We start from the raw sequence: 20,150 nt of genomic DNA, 5'->3' as shown, positions 1-20,150 counted from the left end.
TGAGGGGTCACCGTAAGTCGGCTGTGACTCGAAGGTGAAAAACAACAAAGACTGCAAACAAGAATGCAGCTTCAGGAAGCTGAGCTCTTGCGCGTGCGATATCAATGTGTTTCCCTGGTGTGATTAAATAATATCACCTGGTAAAGGACAGCATGGTACAGTGCAGGGATGCCCAAACTTGCTTAACAAAAGAGCCACATAGAATAAACATTGGATTTTGAGAGCTGCAAGAAGAAGACTGCAGATTTATACCCCACCCTTCTCTCTGCATCACAGACTCAAAGTGGCTTACAATCTCCTATATCTTCTCCCCCCACAACAGACACCCTGTGAGGTGGGTGGGGCTGAGAGGGCTCTCACAGCAGCTGCCCTTTCAAGGACAACCTCTGCCAGAGCTATGGCTGACCCAAGGCCATTCCAGCAGCTGCAAGTGGAGGAGTGGGGAATCAAACCCAGTTCTCCGAGAAAAGAGTCCGCACACTTAACCACTACACCAAATTGACAAGGGAGGGAGGCAAATAGAAGGGGGAGAAACAGGTGGAAAGAAAGCAACTTTAACTTTAAATGTATTCTTCAAGCTGCCTGCTGCCTTATCTTGGAAAAACAATTTAAATTGAGAAATGCCTTTTCCAAGCTAGCCAATGTGGTGGTGGGAGCTTTGTGAGCCGCACAATGTGTGTGAAAGAGCCACATGTGGCTCCTGAGCTGCAGTTTGGCCACCCCTGGTATAGTGGTTATAGTAGTGGACGCTGACCTAGGAAACCAAGGTTTGAACCCCCACTCTACCTAACCCACCTCACAAGGTTGCTGTTTTGAAGGTAAAACAGGAGAGGGGAGGATGATGCTATAAATTGCTTTGGGACCCTATTGGGGAGAAGAGCACAACATCTAAAATAAATGAGAGGGATTTGCCCAGAAGTATTTAGTGCTGTAACAGCACAAGTGGGGGACTGCCTTGAATTGCCTCAAGTCTAGCGTCACACTGATTCAAGATCAGCTCTTTGCATTTCCTTCAGAAAAGTATATTTTGGAGCTCCATCAAGATATTTAGTTCTGGAACACCCAAACACGTGAAGCTGGCCTTATACTGAGTCAGACCATTTCCCCTATCATAGTCATCAGCGAGGTTGAGAGCCAGCTTGGTGTAGTGGTTAAGTGTGCAGACTCTAATTTGGGAGAACCAGGTTTGATTCCCCACTCCTCCACTTCTGCTGCTGGAATGGCTTTGGGTTAGCCATAGCTCTCGCAGGAGTTGTCCTTGAAAGGGCGGCTGCTGTGAAAGCTCTTTCAGCCCCCCCACCTTACAGGGTATCTATTGTGGGGGGGGGGAAGGTAAAAGAGATAATGACCACTCAGATTCAGAGTATATGGAGGCATATAAATCCAATATCGTCATCATCTTCATCAGCATGGTCTATTCTGACAGGGAGCAGCTAGCCGTAGTCTGAGGTCAAGGCTTTTCACATTCCCTGCTACCTGATCCTTTGAACTGGCAATGCCAGGGGTAGAACCCGGGACCTTCTGTGTGCACAGCACTATGGCTCCCTTGAAGGACAAAACATTCTTCCATAGGACACATAAAGGGGATGCATTATGTAACTGAAACAGGTTGTTAGTCATATGGAGCTCCACTCTTTCTTTTCCCTGCATTGTGTGTGTGTGTGCGCGTGCATACAAGCCTGGATTTCATGGTGTACTCTGGCAACTCCTACTGGGGCCTGGAAGACATTCAGAGAAGGGGCTTGATAGCCTGCCTTGGCCTCCCAACTACGATATTCTCTGGAGGCCTCCCATCCAAGCCAGGGTCAGCCCTGCTTGGCTTCTGAGGTCAGGGCAACTCCTGTCTACTCTTGACTGGCTACTACTGTGAGATGGGATCCATTAGTTGCAGAGAACTGCAGCCAAAAAGTTGGCCTGACTGCTCTACTGACTACCTGCTTCCTGCTGTCCCCCGCCTCACCTTGGAAATCACAGCTCCACCATCTACACTGGAGGCCCCAAGCAGAGCAAAGATGCTTTTTTCTGACTCTCCCATCCGTTTATAATGAACTGCTGCTCTTCAACCAGCAGGAGGCTTGCAAGGCTACTGCGTCTGGGCCTGCATTTCCCCCCTCCACAGCATACAAGAGGCTCTGGGTGCAATTTCTAGATTAAGTTCATCCTCTCAGGGGTAGGAGAAAAAGACCATCAGATCTGTTCTGTGCCTTCGGCAAGTGTGACAGTAAGACTGTCTTGGAGCTGTGTAAAAGCAGCCTGCTCCCCACAGCCTCCTTCGACCTAAGCTGTTCTGTAAACTCTTCAGGCTGCCAGGATTACAAATTCTCTCAGAGGTGGGCAGCAGTGCCTGCCTTTAGCAAGACTTGGGGATGGGATGGGGAGCAAAGGCTATGCCTTCCCTGGGTCACTGACAGGGGGGAAGGTGGCATGGCACTTTTGTTCCCCGCTGCTCTTTCCTTGAGTAATCAAACCCACGCGCAGCGGCTTAAGCAGCCACATCCACAGCACATAAAGTCAGGGGTGGTGGTGGTGAAAAAGTAGAGGTTTCCAGAATGATTGAGTAAACGGATCCCTCCAATTGAAAATGGGAGCGAGGGAGGGAATAAAGTCATTCAGGACAACCTGAGAGCTAAGAAGCAGACTGCTCAGTGGTTCTGTGCTTGCCTGGCTGGCCTCTGTAAGATGCCGTGAGCCACTGAGAACGGTGAAAAAACGTACTTGCTTCAGAAGCTCAAAGCAGCTTACATAGTTTTCATCTCATCCATTTTATACTCACGAAGACCCTGTGAGGTGGGTTAGGCTGAGTGTGTGTGACTGGCTCAAGATCACCCAGCAAGCCTTAAGAGCAGAGTGGGGATTCAAATCCAGGTCTCCCAGAACCTAGTCCAACACTCTAACCACTACAGCACACCAGCTCTTGGTAGTGGTATAAACATTTCAATAAATAAAACACATGTTGGACCTATTATGCATCCAGGAGAGATTACTTACTCCTTGCCCCTCCTGAGAGCCAATTTGGTGTAGTGGTTAAGTGAGTGGACTCTTATTTGGAAGAACTGGGTTTGATTCCCCACTCCTCCACTTGCAACTTCTGCAATGGCCTTGGGTCAGCCATAGCTCTCACAGAGTTATCCTTGAAAGGGCAACTTCTGAGAGAGCTCTCTCAGCCCCACCTACCTTACAGGGTGTCTGTTGTGGGGGAAGAAGATAAAGGAGATTGTAAGCCACTCTGAGACTCTGATTCAGAGAGGAGGGCAGAGTATAAATCTACAGTTGTCTTCCTCTTCTGCCAAATGCACAGGAGGGTTTTGATTCCTATTTTTTCTTCCCTTTCTCTAGGGATTGGGGTGGGGTCCACCAGCACATGACAGTTTCCACTGCCACTTGCTGGCTGAGACAGCCCAGTGAAGAGCCAAACCCCCATCTCTTGGCTACGGTGCCCCTTCACTGTAGGAGCTTCTCAAAGCATCACCTATTCAGTCCGAGGCTCTCTCCACAGATCTTATGTTCCCGGAGAGGGCTTTTTTATTGCAGGAGAAAGACTTTAGTAAAGGAGTCCACAAACACTCCAGATTTCAACCACATATAGGCTGGAGAAAGTATAGAATCCCAGGACCAAGGAAACTTATTCTGCTATAAGAAGTTTTAGAACTGAGTAACCTGCCAAAAAGCAAAAGGGAGCTTTCTTTTTCTCACTTCACTCATTGAAAGAGGCGGCACTGGGATCTTTACAACAGGAGACAGACTATGTTGAAGCAGAATCCTTCCAAGTCCTCTCTTGGGATCCCACTAACCTACTGCTTCCTGGGTTGTTACAGTCCTTATCTGCAACCCTACAAGATGCAACAGACTATGAATGTGCACCCCATTCCAGACCAGGCTCTTTGCTGAGTGAAATGACTGTTTCTAGCCCATGGGGACAGGCCACAGCTCTGTGGTCAGGCACACAATGCATGACCAGAAGGCCCCGAGTACAATTCCTGGAATCTCCAGACAAATGCTATCAGTTAGCAGGTGTTGGAGAACTGCTCTCAGAGTTCACTCCCTTTCTACCACACAAGAAGATCGTAGATTTATACCCCGCCCTTCTCTCTAAATCAGAGTCTTAGAGTGGCTTACAATCTCCTTTATCTTCTTACCCTACAATAGACACCCTGGAAAGGTGGGTGGGGCTAAGAGAGCTCTCCCAAAAGTTGCGCTTCCAAGGACAGCTCTGAGAGAGCTATAGCTGACCCAAGGCCATACCAGCAGGTGCAAGTAGAGGTGTGGGGAATCAAACCCGGTTCTCCCAGATAAGAGTCCACACACTTAACCACTACACCAAACAATACCCCTGAGCTGACTTACAAGCTCTGTTCCAAACAGAACAATAAACACAGTTGTTTTACACCAGATGACGCAGAAGTCAGCAGACCAGTGAACCTAAAAAAGGTAAAGGTAGTCCCCTGTGCAAGCACCAGTCGTTTCCAACTCTGGGATGACGTCGCATCACAACATTTTCACAGCAGACTTTTTTATGGGGTGGTTTGCCATTGCCTTCCCCAGTCATCTACACTTTCCTCCCAGCAAGCTGGGTACTCATTTTACCGACTTCAGAAGGATGGAAGGCTGAGTCAACCTTGAGCTGGCTACCTGAACCCAGCTTCCATCGGGATCGAACTAAGGCAGTTTCAAATGTCCTGCAACCAAAACTTCTTGGAGTCCAAAACTATCCTGTGAGCCAGTGTGCCAGAGCAGCTCTTGTACTAATGCTGCGCTAGGACAGAAGCTGCTGCCTCAGGAACCCTGAAGTTCTCAAGATGCTGCCCTCAGAGGCACCTGGGTTAGTATGGTGAGTGTGGAAGGAAGAAGAGATTGGATTTTATGCCCTGCCCTTTACTCATGAGTCTCAGAATAGTTTAATCTCCTTCCCTTCCTTTCCCCACAACAGACACCATGGGAGGCAGGTGGGGCTGGGAGAGCTCTGAGAGAACTGTGACTGGCCCAAGGACTGGCTGCATGTGGAGAAGAAATGGGGAATCAAATCCCAGTTCTCCTGATTAGAGTCTGCCACTCTTTAACCACTACCCAGGGGTGTCAAACATGCAGTTCGAGGGCCAAAACAGACCCCTGGAGGGCTCCTATCAGGCCCCCGAGCAACTGGATATGATCTGCTTCCTTCTGCATAACAGCTTGCTTTGCAAGGCTTGCTTAACTGCACAGGAGCTACAGAGCAAAACCTCTATTTTGTCCTTTGGCTGAGGATCCTCCCTTGGGGTGGGAGAGGAGGATGGATAGTTTGCTTTGCCAGGCTCTCTCAATTGCACAGCAAAGCTACTGAGCCAAGCCTCTCTTTCTTCTATTGGCTGAGGCTCCTCCCCCTCCTGGTCCCCTGGAGAATGAAGGAAAGAGACAGAGCTTTTTTTGCCCAGTTCCCTGGATCCCATGGGAGAAATACAAAGAAAACACCTTTAAGACCAACAAGTGCTAACATTTTAAGCGTGTTTTAAGGTTTTTTTAAAAATATATGTTTAATCATATTTGTGTCCTTTATAAAGTTTATATCTCTGCTACCTAATCTTAAATAGGTATACACCTGACCCAGCGCAACATGGCTCAGCCCAACCCAAAATGGTCCAGCCCAACAAGGTCTCATTTATGTCAAATCCGGCCCCCATAAAAAATGAGTTTGACACCCCTGCACTACACCAAACTGGCTCTACACCAAAAGGCAAGAGGAAATGCTGAGCCCTGGCCTCCAAGGAACCAAGATCTGGAGGGAGGGGCATGGCTCAGTGGCAGAACATCTGCTTTGCATGCAGAAGGTCCCAGGTTCAGTCCCTGACATCTCCATTTTAAAAGTTTCACATAACAGGAAAGATCTTGACCTGAGACCCTGGAGAGGCAATGGACTGACTCAGCATAAGGTGACTTCATACATGTTTAATCTACCTTATGCTGGTGAGAAGCTATGAACAAGCAGAAGTCCCTGTCCCATCCTTCCACAGGCTGTGGGTCGAAGGCCCAAGACAGTTAAAGTGGCACTTCCAGTTTCCATCCAAAACGTGGGTGAAAATTAGCACAAGGCAAAAACGAGCCAGCCCCACCAGAGTCCTGGTGCTGCCAGTCGAGCAACAGCTTTCAAACAGGAGTGACAAAAACGAACGCTTGATTGTCACTCTGCGGGCTTTTCAAAGCACAATGGATGCAGCGAAAGCCTTTGGCAGGATCCCAAAAACAATTTTTTTAAAAGGAGGGATTAACTGTGCTCATCCTTGGCACAGATGCACGTAGGAACAGGACATCGCAAGCCCTGGAGGGGGGGAATTCTAGGGGGGGAAAAAACCCTCTGACCCAAGCACCGATCAATGCACTCGAGAAAGAGCAGCCTGCTGTATCGCCCTGGTGACAGAGATGCACGCGGACAAAAAAGATCCCAGGAAGCAGCTTGCACCACCTCCAGCAACCAGCTGCGCTCCTGCCGAGGGGTCCAGCTCGCATACGGAGGGAGCACGTGTGCTGGGGAGAGGAACGGCAGAAGCACCCGGCTCCTCATCAAGATCAGGTGCACAGTCAAGCGCAAGAAAACGCTGCCGATGAAAAGATGCTTAAGCAAAGGGAAGGAAAAAGTCAGCAGACGTTGAGCATTTTGTCTTAAACGTACCTGCGCCGCTGGAGAGCGGAGAAAAAGCCACCGCCAGCCAACTCTGCATCCTCCCCCCCGGGGGGGGGCAGCCCTCTAAGAACCTGTCTCAGCAAGTTAGATCAATGGACCGGCTAAGCCTGGCGTGATCAAATGACGTCCCTCAAGGGTCCTTTCTGGGCAGGCTGCCTTTAATCTTGGGGTGCTGCTGTCAGGGACTTAACCAAAAGGTCCCCTGGTCTTACTGAGCCTGGGGGTGCTTTTGGAATTCCAGCAACAGGGCAGGCATCGCCGCCAAAGGGCTGCCGGGGCCAACCTCAGGTATGCTAAGAGGCTACAAAAGCCAGGGTGAAGGAAAGGAAAAAGGAAAGGAAAGGTCCCCTGTGCAAGCACCAGTTATTTCCGACTCTGGGGTGACGTTGCTTTCACAATGTTTCCACGGCAGACTTTTTACAGGGTGGTTTGCCATTGCCTTCCCCAGTCTTTTACACTTTCTCCCCAGACAAGCTGGGTACTCATTTTACCAACCTCGGAAGGCTGGAAGGTTGAGTCAACCTTGGGCCGGCTACCTGAATCCAGCTTCCGCCAGAATCGAACTCAGGTCGTGAATAGAGAGTTCAGACCACAGTACTGCTGCTTTACCACTCTGCGCCATGGGGATGCCACTGCTAAATGGATGCTCCCTGCCAGGGGTCATTTTGTAGAAAAACAGGTGGTGGAGCTCATCCAGGGACTGTTATGCAGCTGCACCTACTATTCAATGGACAAGGAGGTGGAACTCTCAGAAAGGTTCAGGAGCTGTGCTCCTGTGAACTCCCACTGAATCCGACGCCTGCGTCCCTGCAGACATGGAAACGAGGCTGTTCCAATGCACCTCCTGCTCCAGAGAGGGGGAGGATGGCCACAGTCGGCTCTTAGCTTTGCTGTGTTGGAGAAACTTAACGGGCACCATGTTGGGTGGGATCCATGGATTAAGTGGAGGTCTCAGGGGTGCAGGGCTTGGTCCCCTTTCCCCAGAGTTCAGAATACACTTACAGGCAGCTGTTAGGGAGGTCGTCTGGGAAGCTGCAGGGGAGGGCGGGGTCTGCCTGCTCCTGCACACTGCCGCTCCCCGTTACCATCTGCCAGCTGCCAAAGTCGGTTGAGAAGGAGGATCCGGGCAGCGAGTGGTCGGTCGATCTGAGGCAGAGAGAGAGGGAGACGACGTCAGTCAGTGCCTTTAATTGGTTAAGATGCCCTTCTGCTAAACAATGCTCAGCGGTGTCAGGCATCCTCAGAGTGGCTGTTGGTATTGGTTTGGGTGGAGGGATCCAAGATCTCAGGTGAAGGGCTTGCGCTGGACCGCACAGGCCAAGATGCTCGCTCCTCTTTACAGTGAGAAAGCAAGCAAGAAAGAAAGAGCCAAGCTCAGAAAGAGAGGTGGACACCAGAAGCACGGAAAGGCCAGGCCAGCGGAACGGGGCCAGGCCAGCGGCGGCGCCATGCAGGAGTGCAAGAAGCTGAACGCTGCTCCCAGTGAAGGGCATCCAAGCATAATGCTATGGAGGCTGGGCAGGGGGACTCGATTCTGATCGGTGGAGGATACTGAAAGCAGCAAGAAGCGACCCTGGGCATGCACTGCTGGGAAAGCGCTGGGATTTGCCAGCTCTCTTCCCAGCTCCTTCTCTCTTGGAGCTAGGCAAGAACTCGTTCCTGAGCCAACATCCTTGAGGTTAGCTGTTTCCTGAAGGCGAAGGCAGCCCCTACCCCCCCAAGAGGCGCTGGGCCACAAGAGGAGGCCCAACTGTGGCAATCGTTCCTTGGGCAACAACAAAAAGCAACAAGAAAGCCACCCTACGGGCAGTGGAGCAAAGATAAGAAAGTCCTCAGTGTATTCAGGAACTGCCTTGAGGAGAAAAGAGGAAGGAAGCGGGTGGCTGCGCAGTTCCATCGCCATCTTCCACAAGAGAAAATGCTCATCATCTTCTTGTCTTTCCAGTTGTCCCAGAATGCTTTGCCGGTGGGCTCAAAACCTAGATGCGGTGCTAAGTGCCAGACAGTCCTCCAAGCCCAAGCGATGGGGAAGAAGGGAGCCAAGCAGCACTAGCAGCGAGCTCATGAGGAAGGTGGGCTTTTGAGGGGCCCCTGCAGGCTATGGCTTTCAGAAGAGAGAACCCCAGCAGCTGCTGGCATTTGGCAGAAACAGCTGCACACCACGCTCGAAAAGTCGCTGGAGTGTACTGGGAATAATCCAGTTTGAAGAGGCCGGGATGCCAGAGACAAAGAAATCGGATTCATGTGCGGTGCGCTCCTATTCCTAGCCCCAACTCAGCGCAGGTAGCCAAGACCTTTGAAGACAGGAAGAGGAAAATAAAGCCCATCTACAAGGCTAATGGGATATTGGCCCCTCACTCAATTAGGATGCAGGCTGTTTTACGTTTGAAAACCCTCTCTTATGAGGAGGAGGAGGAGTAGGAGAAAGAGAAGATGATGATGATAATGGATTTATATCCTGCCCTATACCCTAAATCTAAGTGTCTCAGAGCGGTCCCAAACTCCTTTACCTTTCCCCCACACACACACACACAACAAACACCCTGTGAGGTGGGTGGGGCTGAGAGAGCTCTCCCAGAAGCTGCCCTTTCAAGTACAACTCCTAAAAGAGCTATGGCTAACCCAAGACCATTCCAGTAGCTGCAAGTGGAGGAGTGGGGAATCAAACCCGGTTCTCCCAGATAAGAGTCTGCATACTTAACCACTACACACTTTCCCAACTGCTCAGAAGGGATGGCTGCTCTTCTCTCTTGGGTTTAAGCAACACTATTCCCACCTGCCTAGCAAAGAGCCCAGAGAGCTCCCTTTCCTCATCACCCCTGCTGTTGGTGACTTTGGGTCAGAAAAGTAGACAGATGGCAGGACTAAACCAACCAACAGGGATTCAATGTCCAGCAGCTTGATCTTGGGGAAGAAACCCCCCAACCCTGTGTCTTCACTGCATCTCCAAAGGGTGGTATTCTGGATCAAAGCACAGAGCAGAGCAGGGAAAAAGAAGTGAGACCTAGTAGTCCGTGGTCCACCTTCTCCTGGCAGGCATCCAGGGCAACTGAGCCCAAACTCTTGGCTCCATTCACTCCTTCCAGAGAAGAAATCCAGCCAGGTCAGCGTAAGAGGATGGGCACACAAGCAGGAAGAGCCATGTAGGAGGATGAGAAGCATAAGGCAAGGAGCAGACATCTGGCAGGGTCAGGAATTAGCAACTGCCTGAAGCACCCAACACACACCCTCCCCTCTCTGTGGTAGCCACAGCTACCAGGGGAAGTGCTTTGAGGATGGTTACACTGCTGGGATTGGGCGGAGCCTGCACATGAAGGGAACAGAGCCCTCCATAAATGGCTGCCTACAGGGAAAGAAAGAAGATTCTTTGATGAGGCCCGCCACATTGCCAGTGCAAAGGAAAAGAAGTGCGGGCCCACAGGTCTTCTTCACAGGTAGCAAAGAGGTCTTGGGCAGTGCCTACAGGCCAGGGAAGAGACCACAGGAAGCAAACCGAAAGAATCCAAGTTGTGCTCTGCATGATTCTCATGAATCATGTAAAAATGAAGAAGGCGGGCATAAGGGACATGGGGAGGGAGAGTGATGAGATGTCAGCCCTTCCAATCTCACTCCACTGCGTCATCCAGCGCCTTTAGAGGGTGTGGCCTTCTAGGAAAGCTGGCACACTTTACATAACGAATGGCCGAAGAAGTAGATCTAGAAGAGAAGCATGCAGGATGCCAAGAGCATAGGGAGGAGAGCCAGTGGAGAAGATGCTGGTCAGCAGAAAACCAAGGAGAGCGAGCGCCAGATTGTTCACAGGAGCACAAGAAGGCCAGAGCAGAAGTGCACAGACTGGGCCCAGAACAGAGACAACACCAAGCATTTCACGGATCTGACCTATCTCTGCTGCCAAGAATACAGAACCTGATGCATGATTTTAGGGGGGTTTTGTGGCTTCTGGCCCTCTCCCCCACCCAAAAAGGCTAAAACGTTTCAAAGAACTGAGAGGGGAAAAAATGATTAAGGGGCAACTTGGGCAGGCCTTTGGCATCTTGCTCATCTTCAAAAGAGTGTTACAGATTTCTCTGCCTTCCCACCCCTGTCTAACAAAACCAGAGGAGGGAGGGAATAAACTTACTAGATAAAAAGACTGGCAGACGCTTGAGCTCCTTTGAGCTTTACCTGAGCATGGTGGAAGCTTCGGTTATCGCCAGTGCAGGCAGGCTGTGTGCGCTAAGCTCATCAACCTGAACCGAGTCAAAATTAGAGCCTTTCTGACAGTATTTCTAGAAAGCCCCCCTTCCCCAATGTACGACCCTGGTTATTTGCCATGGATAGAGAGAGAACCATCTCTAGTTAACCTGTACACTCCACTTCTATGTCACTGTTAAACAGTGCTAATGCTTCACCAGAATTATTGGTTGCGGGGAATGATAAGAGGCACTTAACTGAATCTGGCAACAAGTTGAACCTGGGCACACATTTTTCATCAGCCATCATTAGCCACAATTACACTCTACACCGATTACACTCTACACCAGCGAACTGCTGGCAGGGACATGGCAACTCCCCACTTTGTCTCCATGATGATCAGTTATATCTCACAAAATTATGACTTAGTTCAAGGAAGAGTGCCCTTACCTCAATATATAGCTCAGTCTATCCTGATCTTATCAAATCTCAGAAGCTAAGCAGGGTCAGCCGTGGCTAGTATTTGGTTGGGAGACCACCAAGGAATAAACATGGAGCAGAGGTCCATCAGTGGCTATTAGCCACAGCATATTGTTGGAACTCTGTCTGGGGCAGTGATGCTCTGTATTCTTGGTGCTGGGGGGGCACAGTGGGAGGGCTTCTGGTGACCTGACCCCACTGATGGATTTCCTGATGCCACCTGGGTTTTGGCCACTGTGTGACACAGAGTGTTGGACTGGATGAGCCATTGGCTTGATCCAACATGACTCCTCTTATGTTCTCTTAAGGAACACCAGGGTAGCAAAGGCAAGCAACGGCAAAGCACCTCTGTTAGTTTCCTGCCTTGGAAACCTTATAGAGATGCCATAAGTCAGCATAAAGCATGACTTGATGGGAAAATAAGCAGGGGAGAGGGGACCTGGTGGGTCATGCAGTGATCAGGAGTGGACCTTGACATCATGCCTGCTAGAGAGAGAGGGAGGAGGTCACTGCCCATCTCTAGTGACACAGCCCAGCAAACCCTGGTCCCTTCTACCCACTCGAAATACACATCTGCCCTCTGATAAAGGAACACCAACTAAAAAATCAAACCAACCCCAAACAGTTCAGTGACACATTCCTTCTGAGTTCTGACCCTAGGATTGGGAATCTTTTTAAGAGTACAGAAGTCCAAACACACCCACCCTCCTTGTTCCACAGTCTATGAGGACATCTCAGCTTTTGCATCGGGCCAAACTACAGACAGAAGGAACCGCCAGCAGTGCTATTAAACATCTTCTGCCTGAATGAAGCAATTCTGTGCACAGAGACACAGGCACAGCCGCTTCAGACCCAGGCCATGCTCAGACTAAGCAGGGCTGCCACACACTTCTCAAAATGGAAACAGGCTGGAGCTTCAGACACCACCCAGAGCAGCAACTCTTGGAAGGAGGAGCCCACTAATGAGTAGGAGACCGACTGCGACAGAGAGGCCCTTCTCGACAGCGAGATGGCCATTACCATCCGCTGGGTCCTCTGAACAGCCCCTTTCCAGAAAGCAGCAGCTTAATTGGGTCACTCCTCCCTCCACCGCACCACTTTTCCCAAGCAGGAAGAGCCATTCCGGAGAGTTCTGCTGGCTGTTTCTCTCACCTTAAGTCTAGTCAGTCAGTCATGACAGCTAGAAGGGAGGGAGAGAACTCTCTGGAACATGAACAGCTGGTGGGCTAAGAACAGAGCTCTAACTTTGAGGCTCAGGGCTCTGTTCCACCCAGGAATCAATGGACCTATTTCCTATACCGAGGCACATGTTAAAAAGGAAAGGTCTCTTGACACCAAGTTCATGTCATCATCCCACCTTGATGAAACTAAAAGGCTCTGGAGAGTGCCAGGAAATCCCTGTCAGCCTCCGTAGTAGAAGGATAACTGCAATAAAAAGAAAAACCCGACTTCTGGGCACGACCTCTCATTTTAGAAGCCAGGCCGACAGTGGCCCCATCTGACCCTGAAATAGTTGCACAGTCAGCCCCTTCACAGGAGTAGGAAGCCAAGGCTTCTGTCTACATAGACTGGCAGCTGCTCTCCAGGGTCTCAGGCAGAGGTCTTTCACATCACCTACGGCCAGATCCTCTTAACTCGAGTTGCCGGGGACTGAACTTCTGCATGCCAAGCAGATGCTCCACGACAGCCCCTTGGCACCTCCCATCACCGGCTGGGGTAAGAGCACAACAGCTTTTCAATTAAAAAAAAAAATTCACTGTGCCTGCAGAGCAGGTCTAGAAGACTCCACACGTGGCACACTCCTATTCCCAAATGAGCTGGTTTATTTTAAAAGGAACTCCTCCCACCCATCTAAATTGGAATCTCCTTGACCTTGGGGACTAAGAATGGCAACAACTTTTGAGCTACAGGTTGGGCCCAAAACCGGGGGTGGGGGCGGGGGAACAAATCTTATGCAGGCACAAAACTCAATGAGTGACCTTGAGCAGCTGCTTTTTTTAGTTTAACCTACTCCACAGGGGTGTTGAGAGAGGAGAATCATGGAATCAGAAGAGCTGGAAGAGACCTCCAGGGTCATCTAGTCAAATCCCTGGAAATGCTGGAAATACCTCCCCACCACCAGTGACCCCTGCTCCATGCCCAGAAGATGGCTTCAAAAAAAAACAAAAACACACCTCCAGAATCCCTGGCCAAACTGGGCTTCCTGACCCCAAAGTGATGATCAGCATTTCCATGGGCATGTAATTAAGGGCCGCAAGAACTAAGAACTGACCTTGAGCGACGGGGGTGGTGGTAATCAAATATGACTGGAATATAGTTACCTTGAGGTAAACTGACTTAACTAGCAGGATATCAGTCTAAAGAAAATAAAGCACAGCCCGTTCTTCAGGCATAAAGCCCAGCAAAACAGAAGCTTGCTTAAGCCAGTAATCTCAGCTAAGGCTGTATGGATACTGCAGCTCATGCAGAGCACAGAAAGTGTTCTGAATGGATTGAAAAATGACCGTTTCCCCAACCACATTAAGTTTAAGGTAGTCCTTAAGGCTGCAAAGGAAGGCTTGCAGAAATTGCATAACCAACATTTGCTGAGGCTTGAGAAGCCACCAGGGGTGGGAGGTGGCGGTGGGAGATGAGATTCTAAGAACATAAGGGAAGCCATGTTAGATCAGGCAATGGCCCATCCAGTCCAACACTCTGTGTCACACAGTGACCAAAAAAACCCCAGGTGCCATCAGGAGGTCCATCAGTGGGGCCAGGACACCAGAAGCCCTCCCACTGTTGCCCCCTCCCCCAGCACCAAAATGACTGGGACTTTAGTGTAGTCAGCCTCAGCCCACAGAGCCAGACTATGCGATGCAAAAGAGTAAGAATTATGCTGAACAGAAATCATGCAAATAGACTCAGATTTCCATAATTTATACAGGTTGGTTCTCGGTGCAGAATTTGGATAGAGAGAGGGCTCCCTCCACAGCATGTATCAGCCCCCAGCTGAAACCAGCACCACACCGGACACAGCAATTGTCTACAATAAGCAGCTGTCTTTAATGCATTACCAGCTCAAACCTAGTAATTACTCTATTAACAGCAGCTGGATGGCAGAAGACCTTTGTGCGGCTCCAGCTTTGGACAGCCATGCAGCCAGCCCAGCCAATGCTACTTGGCAGCCACTGGCCCCTTTCTAGCCACACTTGTTTACCACTGCATTTCCCACCCTGACTCAGGGTTATAATTACCAGCCATTAAGAGCTGGGATGTTTGCAGCATGAGCCATGTGTGGGGAAGGAGGAGATGCTTGCTTCCAGACACAAGGCATCTCCAGCTGAAAGAAAGCTTGCAAATTCATTACGATGACATCACAGGCTTCCCCCAGTCACGGAAAGGGGAAGACCGGCAGCAGCACATTCCAGACAGTGCTTAGCACGTCCAAAATGGCTGCATGCAAACGCTCAAAACAAGACACTGAATCCAGCAGCTGGAATCAACTCCACCTAGGGTGGGAATCTCTCAATTCTTCCGAGCCTGCAGGTGCTTTTGGCGTTCTGACACAGGGCGGTGGGTACAACCACAAAATGGCTGCAGAAGGAGGCAGAGCCAGCCACAAAATGTCGGGGAGTGAGGTTAGGCGAAACTCTAATCTTTCAAGATATCAGGGAGAGCCTCTGCTTAACAGGAAGCTTTGTTAAATGAATGTATTGCTTAAAAACATTTCCTTGCCTGGACAGATTATCTTCTGTCACTCAGCGAAGACCCTTGTGCTATGCTGGCAGCTGCTGCCAAAGCAATTTCTTTTTTATCTCCACAGCTGAAAAATCAGATCTTCAATGGCCAATCAGAAACCCTCCTGGACAAAAGCCCCATCTGGCCCCACTCGTTTTCTAAAAACACTTGGTGGACATCAGGACAGGTGGGCCCTCTGGTGCCCCCAGATGCCACCTTGGAGACCCCTGATCTAGGCCATGAATTCAGTTTGAGGTTTGGAGAAGACTTTGTCAGGAGAGGGAGAATCTGTCAAACTTGGAGGAACCTTGAACAGGATACAGCCCAGGAAAGAATTTTAAATAGAATGGACATGGATATAGACAAGCTGGAACATGTCCAGAGGAGGGCAATTAAGATGGTGAGGGGTCTGGAGACCATCCTACAAGGAAAGGCTGAAGGAGTTGGGTATGTTTAGCTTAGAGAGGAGATGACTGAAAGGCAATATGGTCACCATCTTCAAGTACTTGAAGGGCTGTCATATAGAGGATGATACAGAATTGTTTTGTTGCCCCAGAAGGTTGGACCAGAACCAATGGGTGGAAATTAATCAGAAGTGTTTCCAGCTAAACATTAGGAAGAACTTCCTAACAGAGTTGTTCCTCAGTGGAACAGACTTCCTCGGGAGGTGGTGGGCTCTCTGGAGGTTTTTAAGCAGAGGCTAGATGGCCATCTGACAGCAATGCTGATTCTGTGAATTAGATAGATCATGAGAAGGTGGGCAGGAAGGGTTACATCAGTGCTTAGTTCTTGTGGCCCTTTCTTACACACTCAGGGAAATGCTGACTGCCATTCTGGAGTCAGCCAGCAATTTTTCTCCAGGCCAGTTTGGCAAGGGATCCTGGAGATTTTTGCCATCCTTTGGGCATGGAGCAGGGGTCACTGGGGATGTATGTGTGTGGGGGGGGATGGTGTTTGTGAATTTCCTGCATTGTGCAGGGGGTTGGACTAGATAAACCTGGAGGTCCCTTCCAACTCTATGAACTATGAAGCAAAATTCATCATGAATTCTGCCCTGTTCGTGGTTCATGAACAGACATTTTGGATGGTCTACCATTACAAACATCCATGAACTTTTAAAGCAGCTTATGGCCATTTGTGGTGGTTCATGGGTGAACCAGAAAGCAGGGATTTAAAGTGACTCTGAGTCCCTTTGGCCCCATGCTTTCTGTTCCCTGCTAAAACCTAAAAAAAAGCAGGGGGGCACTACCTGCCACTCAGCCGTTTCAGTCTCTCTTGTGCAGTCTCTTTCAAGTTTAAACGGAATGCAGAAGACAGCCCAGAAAACAGCTGAGCTGGATTCCTTTACAGGGGTGCATTTAAAGGGGCTTGCACAAGGGAGCCCACTACAGCTGACTCCATGGGGAGAAGTCTCATCACCAGTTCAGCTTCGGGTTCTCCTGTGCAGCCCCTTTAAATGTGCCACTCTAAAGGGACTGCACAAGAGATCCCGAAACAGCTAACCAGTGGGGAAACTGCTCCCCCCGACTCAACTATTTTTCCAGCTGTCTTCTGCAGTCCTTTTAAAGCTTAAGGGGATTGCACAAGCCAGCCCAAAACAGTTCAGAAGTGGGGAGCTGTTTTTCGGGCTTTCTGCAAACCCTGCTGAAAGAGACTGCTGTTCCTTCCAATGGAGTTTGCAGGGTCACAAACCATAAATGGGTTGTTTGTGAACAGACCTCCTGGATAGGTTTGGTTCATGGTCCGGCCACAAACCGAACCCCATTTTCCTAGTTTTTGCCCATCCCTAGGTTTAAACGAGACTGATGTGAACGGCAGCAAGAGGAAAAGGAAACCTAAATACTGGGAAGAGCCAGACATTCAAAGTGCCCGCAGTGCTTTTTCCCAGTGCTTCAGCTTCCTTTGTTCCCTACTCAGCTTGGAAGCATGGCTATTAGAGCACTGCCCAGTATGCATAATGAGAGCAAAATAAGGCAATCTCCACCTTCTCAAAGCATTGTGAGAAGACCCTGTACCACCCCTGCAAACACACTCACACATACCCCTTTCCACACTGGATCCACCAGCTAGCAAGAACCACCACTCCCGCACGGAGCGGTGGAGGCTTGATGCTCCGGGCTCAAAGCTCCTCAAGCAGAGCCAAAAGCCCATTGTACCAACTTTAATGGGTTTAGCAAAAGCGCATTCAGACGCAGCTTATCCCATTTGTTAAACCACATTAGCACATGTCCTGTGCGCTCGTTAACAGAGTGCTAATCTCACTTCTTGCAGTCAGACGGGGACCCTCACTCAGCATTACCCTTGCTTCTTAAAAGCTCACTGCTACTGGGGAACATGAGCTGGCCTGGTGCCACATTTTGCACAGCAGCAGAAAGCTCCTCCTGGACTTTACGTTTTCATGTCTGGCCCCCAAGGTCGTTTTTACGAAGCACACGTCTGTCTGTTTTGTTCTAGTCCTGATGCACCCCAGGGCTCAAGCATGGGCATGGGAATTCCTCTTGCCTCAGGGGTGGTCAGAGTCATAGAATCATAGAGTTGGAAGGGACCTCTAGGGTCATCTAGTCCAACCCCCCTGCACAATGCAGGAAACTCACGAACACTTCCCCCTAAATTCACAGGATCTTCATTGCTGTCAGATGGCCATCTAGCCTTTGTTTAAAAACCTCCAAGGAAGGAGAACCCACCACCTCCTGAGGAAGCCTGTTCCACTGAGGAACCGCTCTAACAATCAGGAAGTTCTTCCTAATGTTGAGTCGGAAACTCTTTTGATTTAAGAGTGGGGTAGGGCGGGATATAAATCGAATAAAATAAATAAATAAATTCAATCCATTGGTTCTGGTCCTACCCTCCGGGGCCACAGAAACCAATTCCACACCATCCTCTATATGACAGCCCTTCAAGTACTTGAAGATGGTGATCATATCACCTCTCAGCTGCCTCCTCTCCAGGCTAAACATCCCCAGCTCCTTCAACCTTTCCTCATAGGACTCGGTCTCCAGACCCCTCACCATCTTTGTTGCCCTCCTCTGGACCCGTTCCAGCTTGTCTATATCCTTCTTAAAATGTGATACCCAAAAATGAACACAATACTTCAGGTGAGGTCTTACCAGAGCAGAGTAAAGCGATACCATCACATCATGTGATCTGGACACTATACTTCTGTTGATACAGCCCAAAATTGCATTTGCCTTTTTAGCCACTGCATCACACTGTTGACTCATGTTCAGCGTATGATCCACTAAGACCCCTAGATCCTTTTCACACATACTACTGCTAAGACAAGTCTCCCCCATCCTATAACCATGCATTGGATTTTTCCTACCTAAATGCAGAACTTTACATTTATCCCTGTTAAAATTCATTTTATTGATTTTAGCCAAGTTTTCCTGTATCCTGCTTCTGTCTTCTTCTGTGTTTGCAACCCCTCCCAATTTCATATCATCTGCAAATTTAATAATCATTCCCTCTATTCCTTCATCCAAATCATTGATAAAGATGTTGAACAAAACAGGTCCCTGGACACATCCTTGAGGCACTCCACTTGTCACTCCTCTCCAAGAGGATGAGGAACCATTCACAAGCACTCTTCGGGTGCGATCTGTCAACCCGTTACAGATCCACCTAACGGTAACAGGATCCAAACCACATTTTACCAACTTGGCAACAAGGATAGTATGTGGAACATTATCAAAAGCCTTACTGAAATCAAGATAAACCATGTCGATAGCATTCCTCTGATCCAGCAAGGCAGTCACTTTCTCAAAAAAAGAGATCAGGTTAGTCTGACATGACTTGTTCTTGAGAAAACCATGCTGGCTCTTAGTAAGCACATCCATTCTTTCTAAATGTTCCAGGACCGATTGTTTGATGATTTGTTCTAAAACTTTTCCAGGTATAGACGTCAAGCTGACTGGTCAGTAGTTACCCAGATCGTCTTTTTCCCCCTTCTTGAAGATGGGGACAACATTTGCCCGCCTCCAATCTTCCGGCACCTCTCCTGTTCTCCAAGAATTCTCAAAAAATAATAGTCAGAGGCTCAGAAATTACATCTGCAAGCTCTTTTAGAACCCTGGGATGCAATTCATCTGGCCCTGAAGACTTAGTTTCATTTAAAGAAACTAGGTGTTTATGTACTACCCCTATGCTGATCCTAGGTTGGAACTTCATACCCTCCTTATATGTTCTGTTTTTGCCATGTTGAGCATCATTTCTCTCAGAAGAGAAGACTGAGGAAAAGTAGGAATTGAGCAGTTCTGCCCTCTCTTCATTACCTGTTACAATTTTACTTTCTTGCCCTCGCAATGGGCCTACCGTGTCCTTGCTCTTTTTCTTACTCTGAACAAAAGAAAAGAATCCTTTTTTGTTGTTTTTAGCATCTTTGGCCATCCTAAGCTCATATTAGACATATGAAGCTGCCTTATACTGAATAAAACCCTGGGTCCATCAAAGTCAGTATTGTCTACTCAGAATGGCAGCGGCTCTCCAGGGTCTCAAGCTGAGGTTTTTCACACCTATTTGCCTGGACCCTTTTTTGGAGATGCCAGGGATTGAACCTGGGACCTTCTGCTTACCAAGCAGATGCTCTACCACTGAGCCACCGTCCCTCCCCAAAGCTTTAGCTTTCCTAAATTTTTCTCTACAAGCACTGGTGATTTGTTTATATTCATCCTTGGTTATAAGGCCCTCCTTCCAATTCCTAAAGGAGTTTTTTTTATTTCTCAAGTCTTTAGAGAGCTGTTTATGGAGCCACTTCAGCTTCTTTAGGCTTTTTCCATTTTTTCTTTTCATAGGAATCGGTCTCTGATTGCGCTTTCAGTATTTCGCTTTTAAGAAACTCCCAACCCCCCGAACCCCCTTCGTCCTAAGTATTTCTGACCATGGGGTTTTACCCAGCATAGTTCTAAGTTTATCAAAGTTTGGTGTAGTGGTTAAGTGTGCGGACTCTTATCTGGGAGAACCGGGTTTGATTCCCCACTCCTCCCCACTCCTCCACTTGCACCTGCTGGAATGGCCTTGGGTCAGCCATAGCTCTGGCAGAGGTTGTCCTTGAGAGGGCAGCTGCTGGGAGAGCCCTCTCCAGCCCCACCCACCTCACAGGGTGTTTGTTGTGGGGGAGGAAGGTAAAGGA

General features: G+C 49.1%; 1 protein-coding gene across 2 annotated transcripts in view; it reads right to left on the bottom strand.

The window, feature by feature from the left end:
* Positions 1–20,150, bottom strand: part of MTMR14 (myotubularin related protein 14) — a 92,647-nt gene that overhangs the window by 6,830 nt on the left and 65,667 nt on the right. The window contains exon 18 of one of the 2 annotated variants that reach the window (XM_060239339.1): positions 7,655–7,798. The exons of the other annotated variant lie outside the window; for it this stretch is intronic. Coding sequence (XP_060095322.1) covers positions 7,655–7,798 — 144 coding nt within the window. The remainder of the gene's footprint in view (positions 1–7,654; positions 7,799–20,150) is intronic. 2 annotated transcript variants of the gene reach the window in all.

Source organism: Heteronotia binoei, chromosome 5 (genome assembly GCF_032191835.1).
Source record: "Heteronotia binoei isolate CCM8104 ecotype False Entrance Well chromosome 5, APGP_CSIRO_Hbin_v1, whole genome shotgun sequence".
Classification (NCBI taxonomy): domain Eukaryota; kingdom Metazoa; phylum Chordata; class Lepidosauria; order Squamata; family Gekkonidae; genus Heteronotia; species Heteronotia binoei.
The sequence above is the reverse complement of the archived record's forward strand: the minus strand, read 5'-3'. Positions and strand labels throughout refer to the sequence as shown.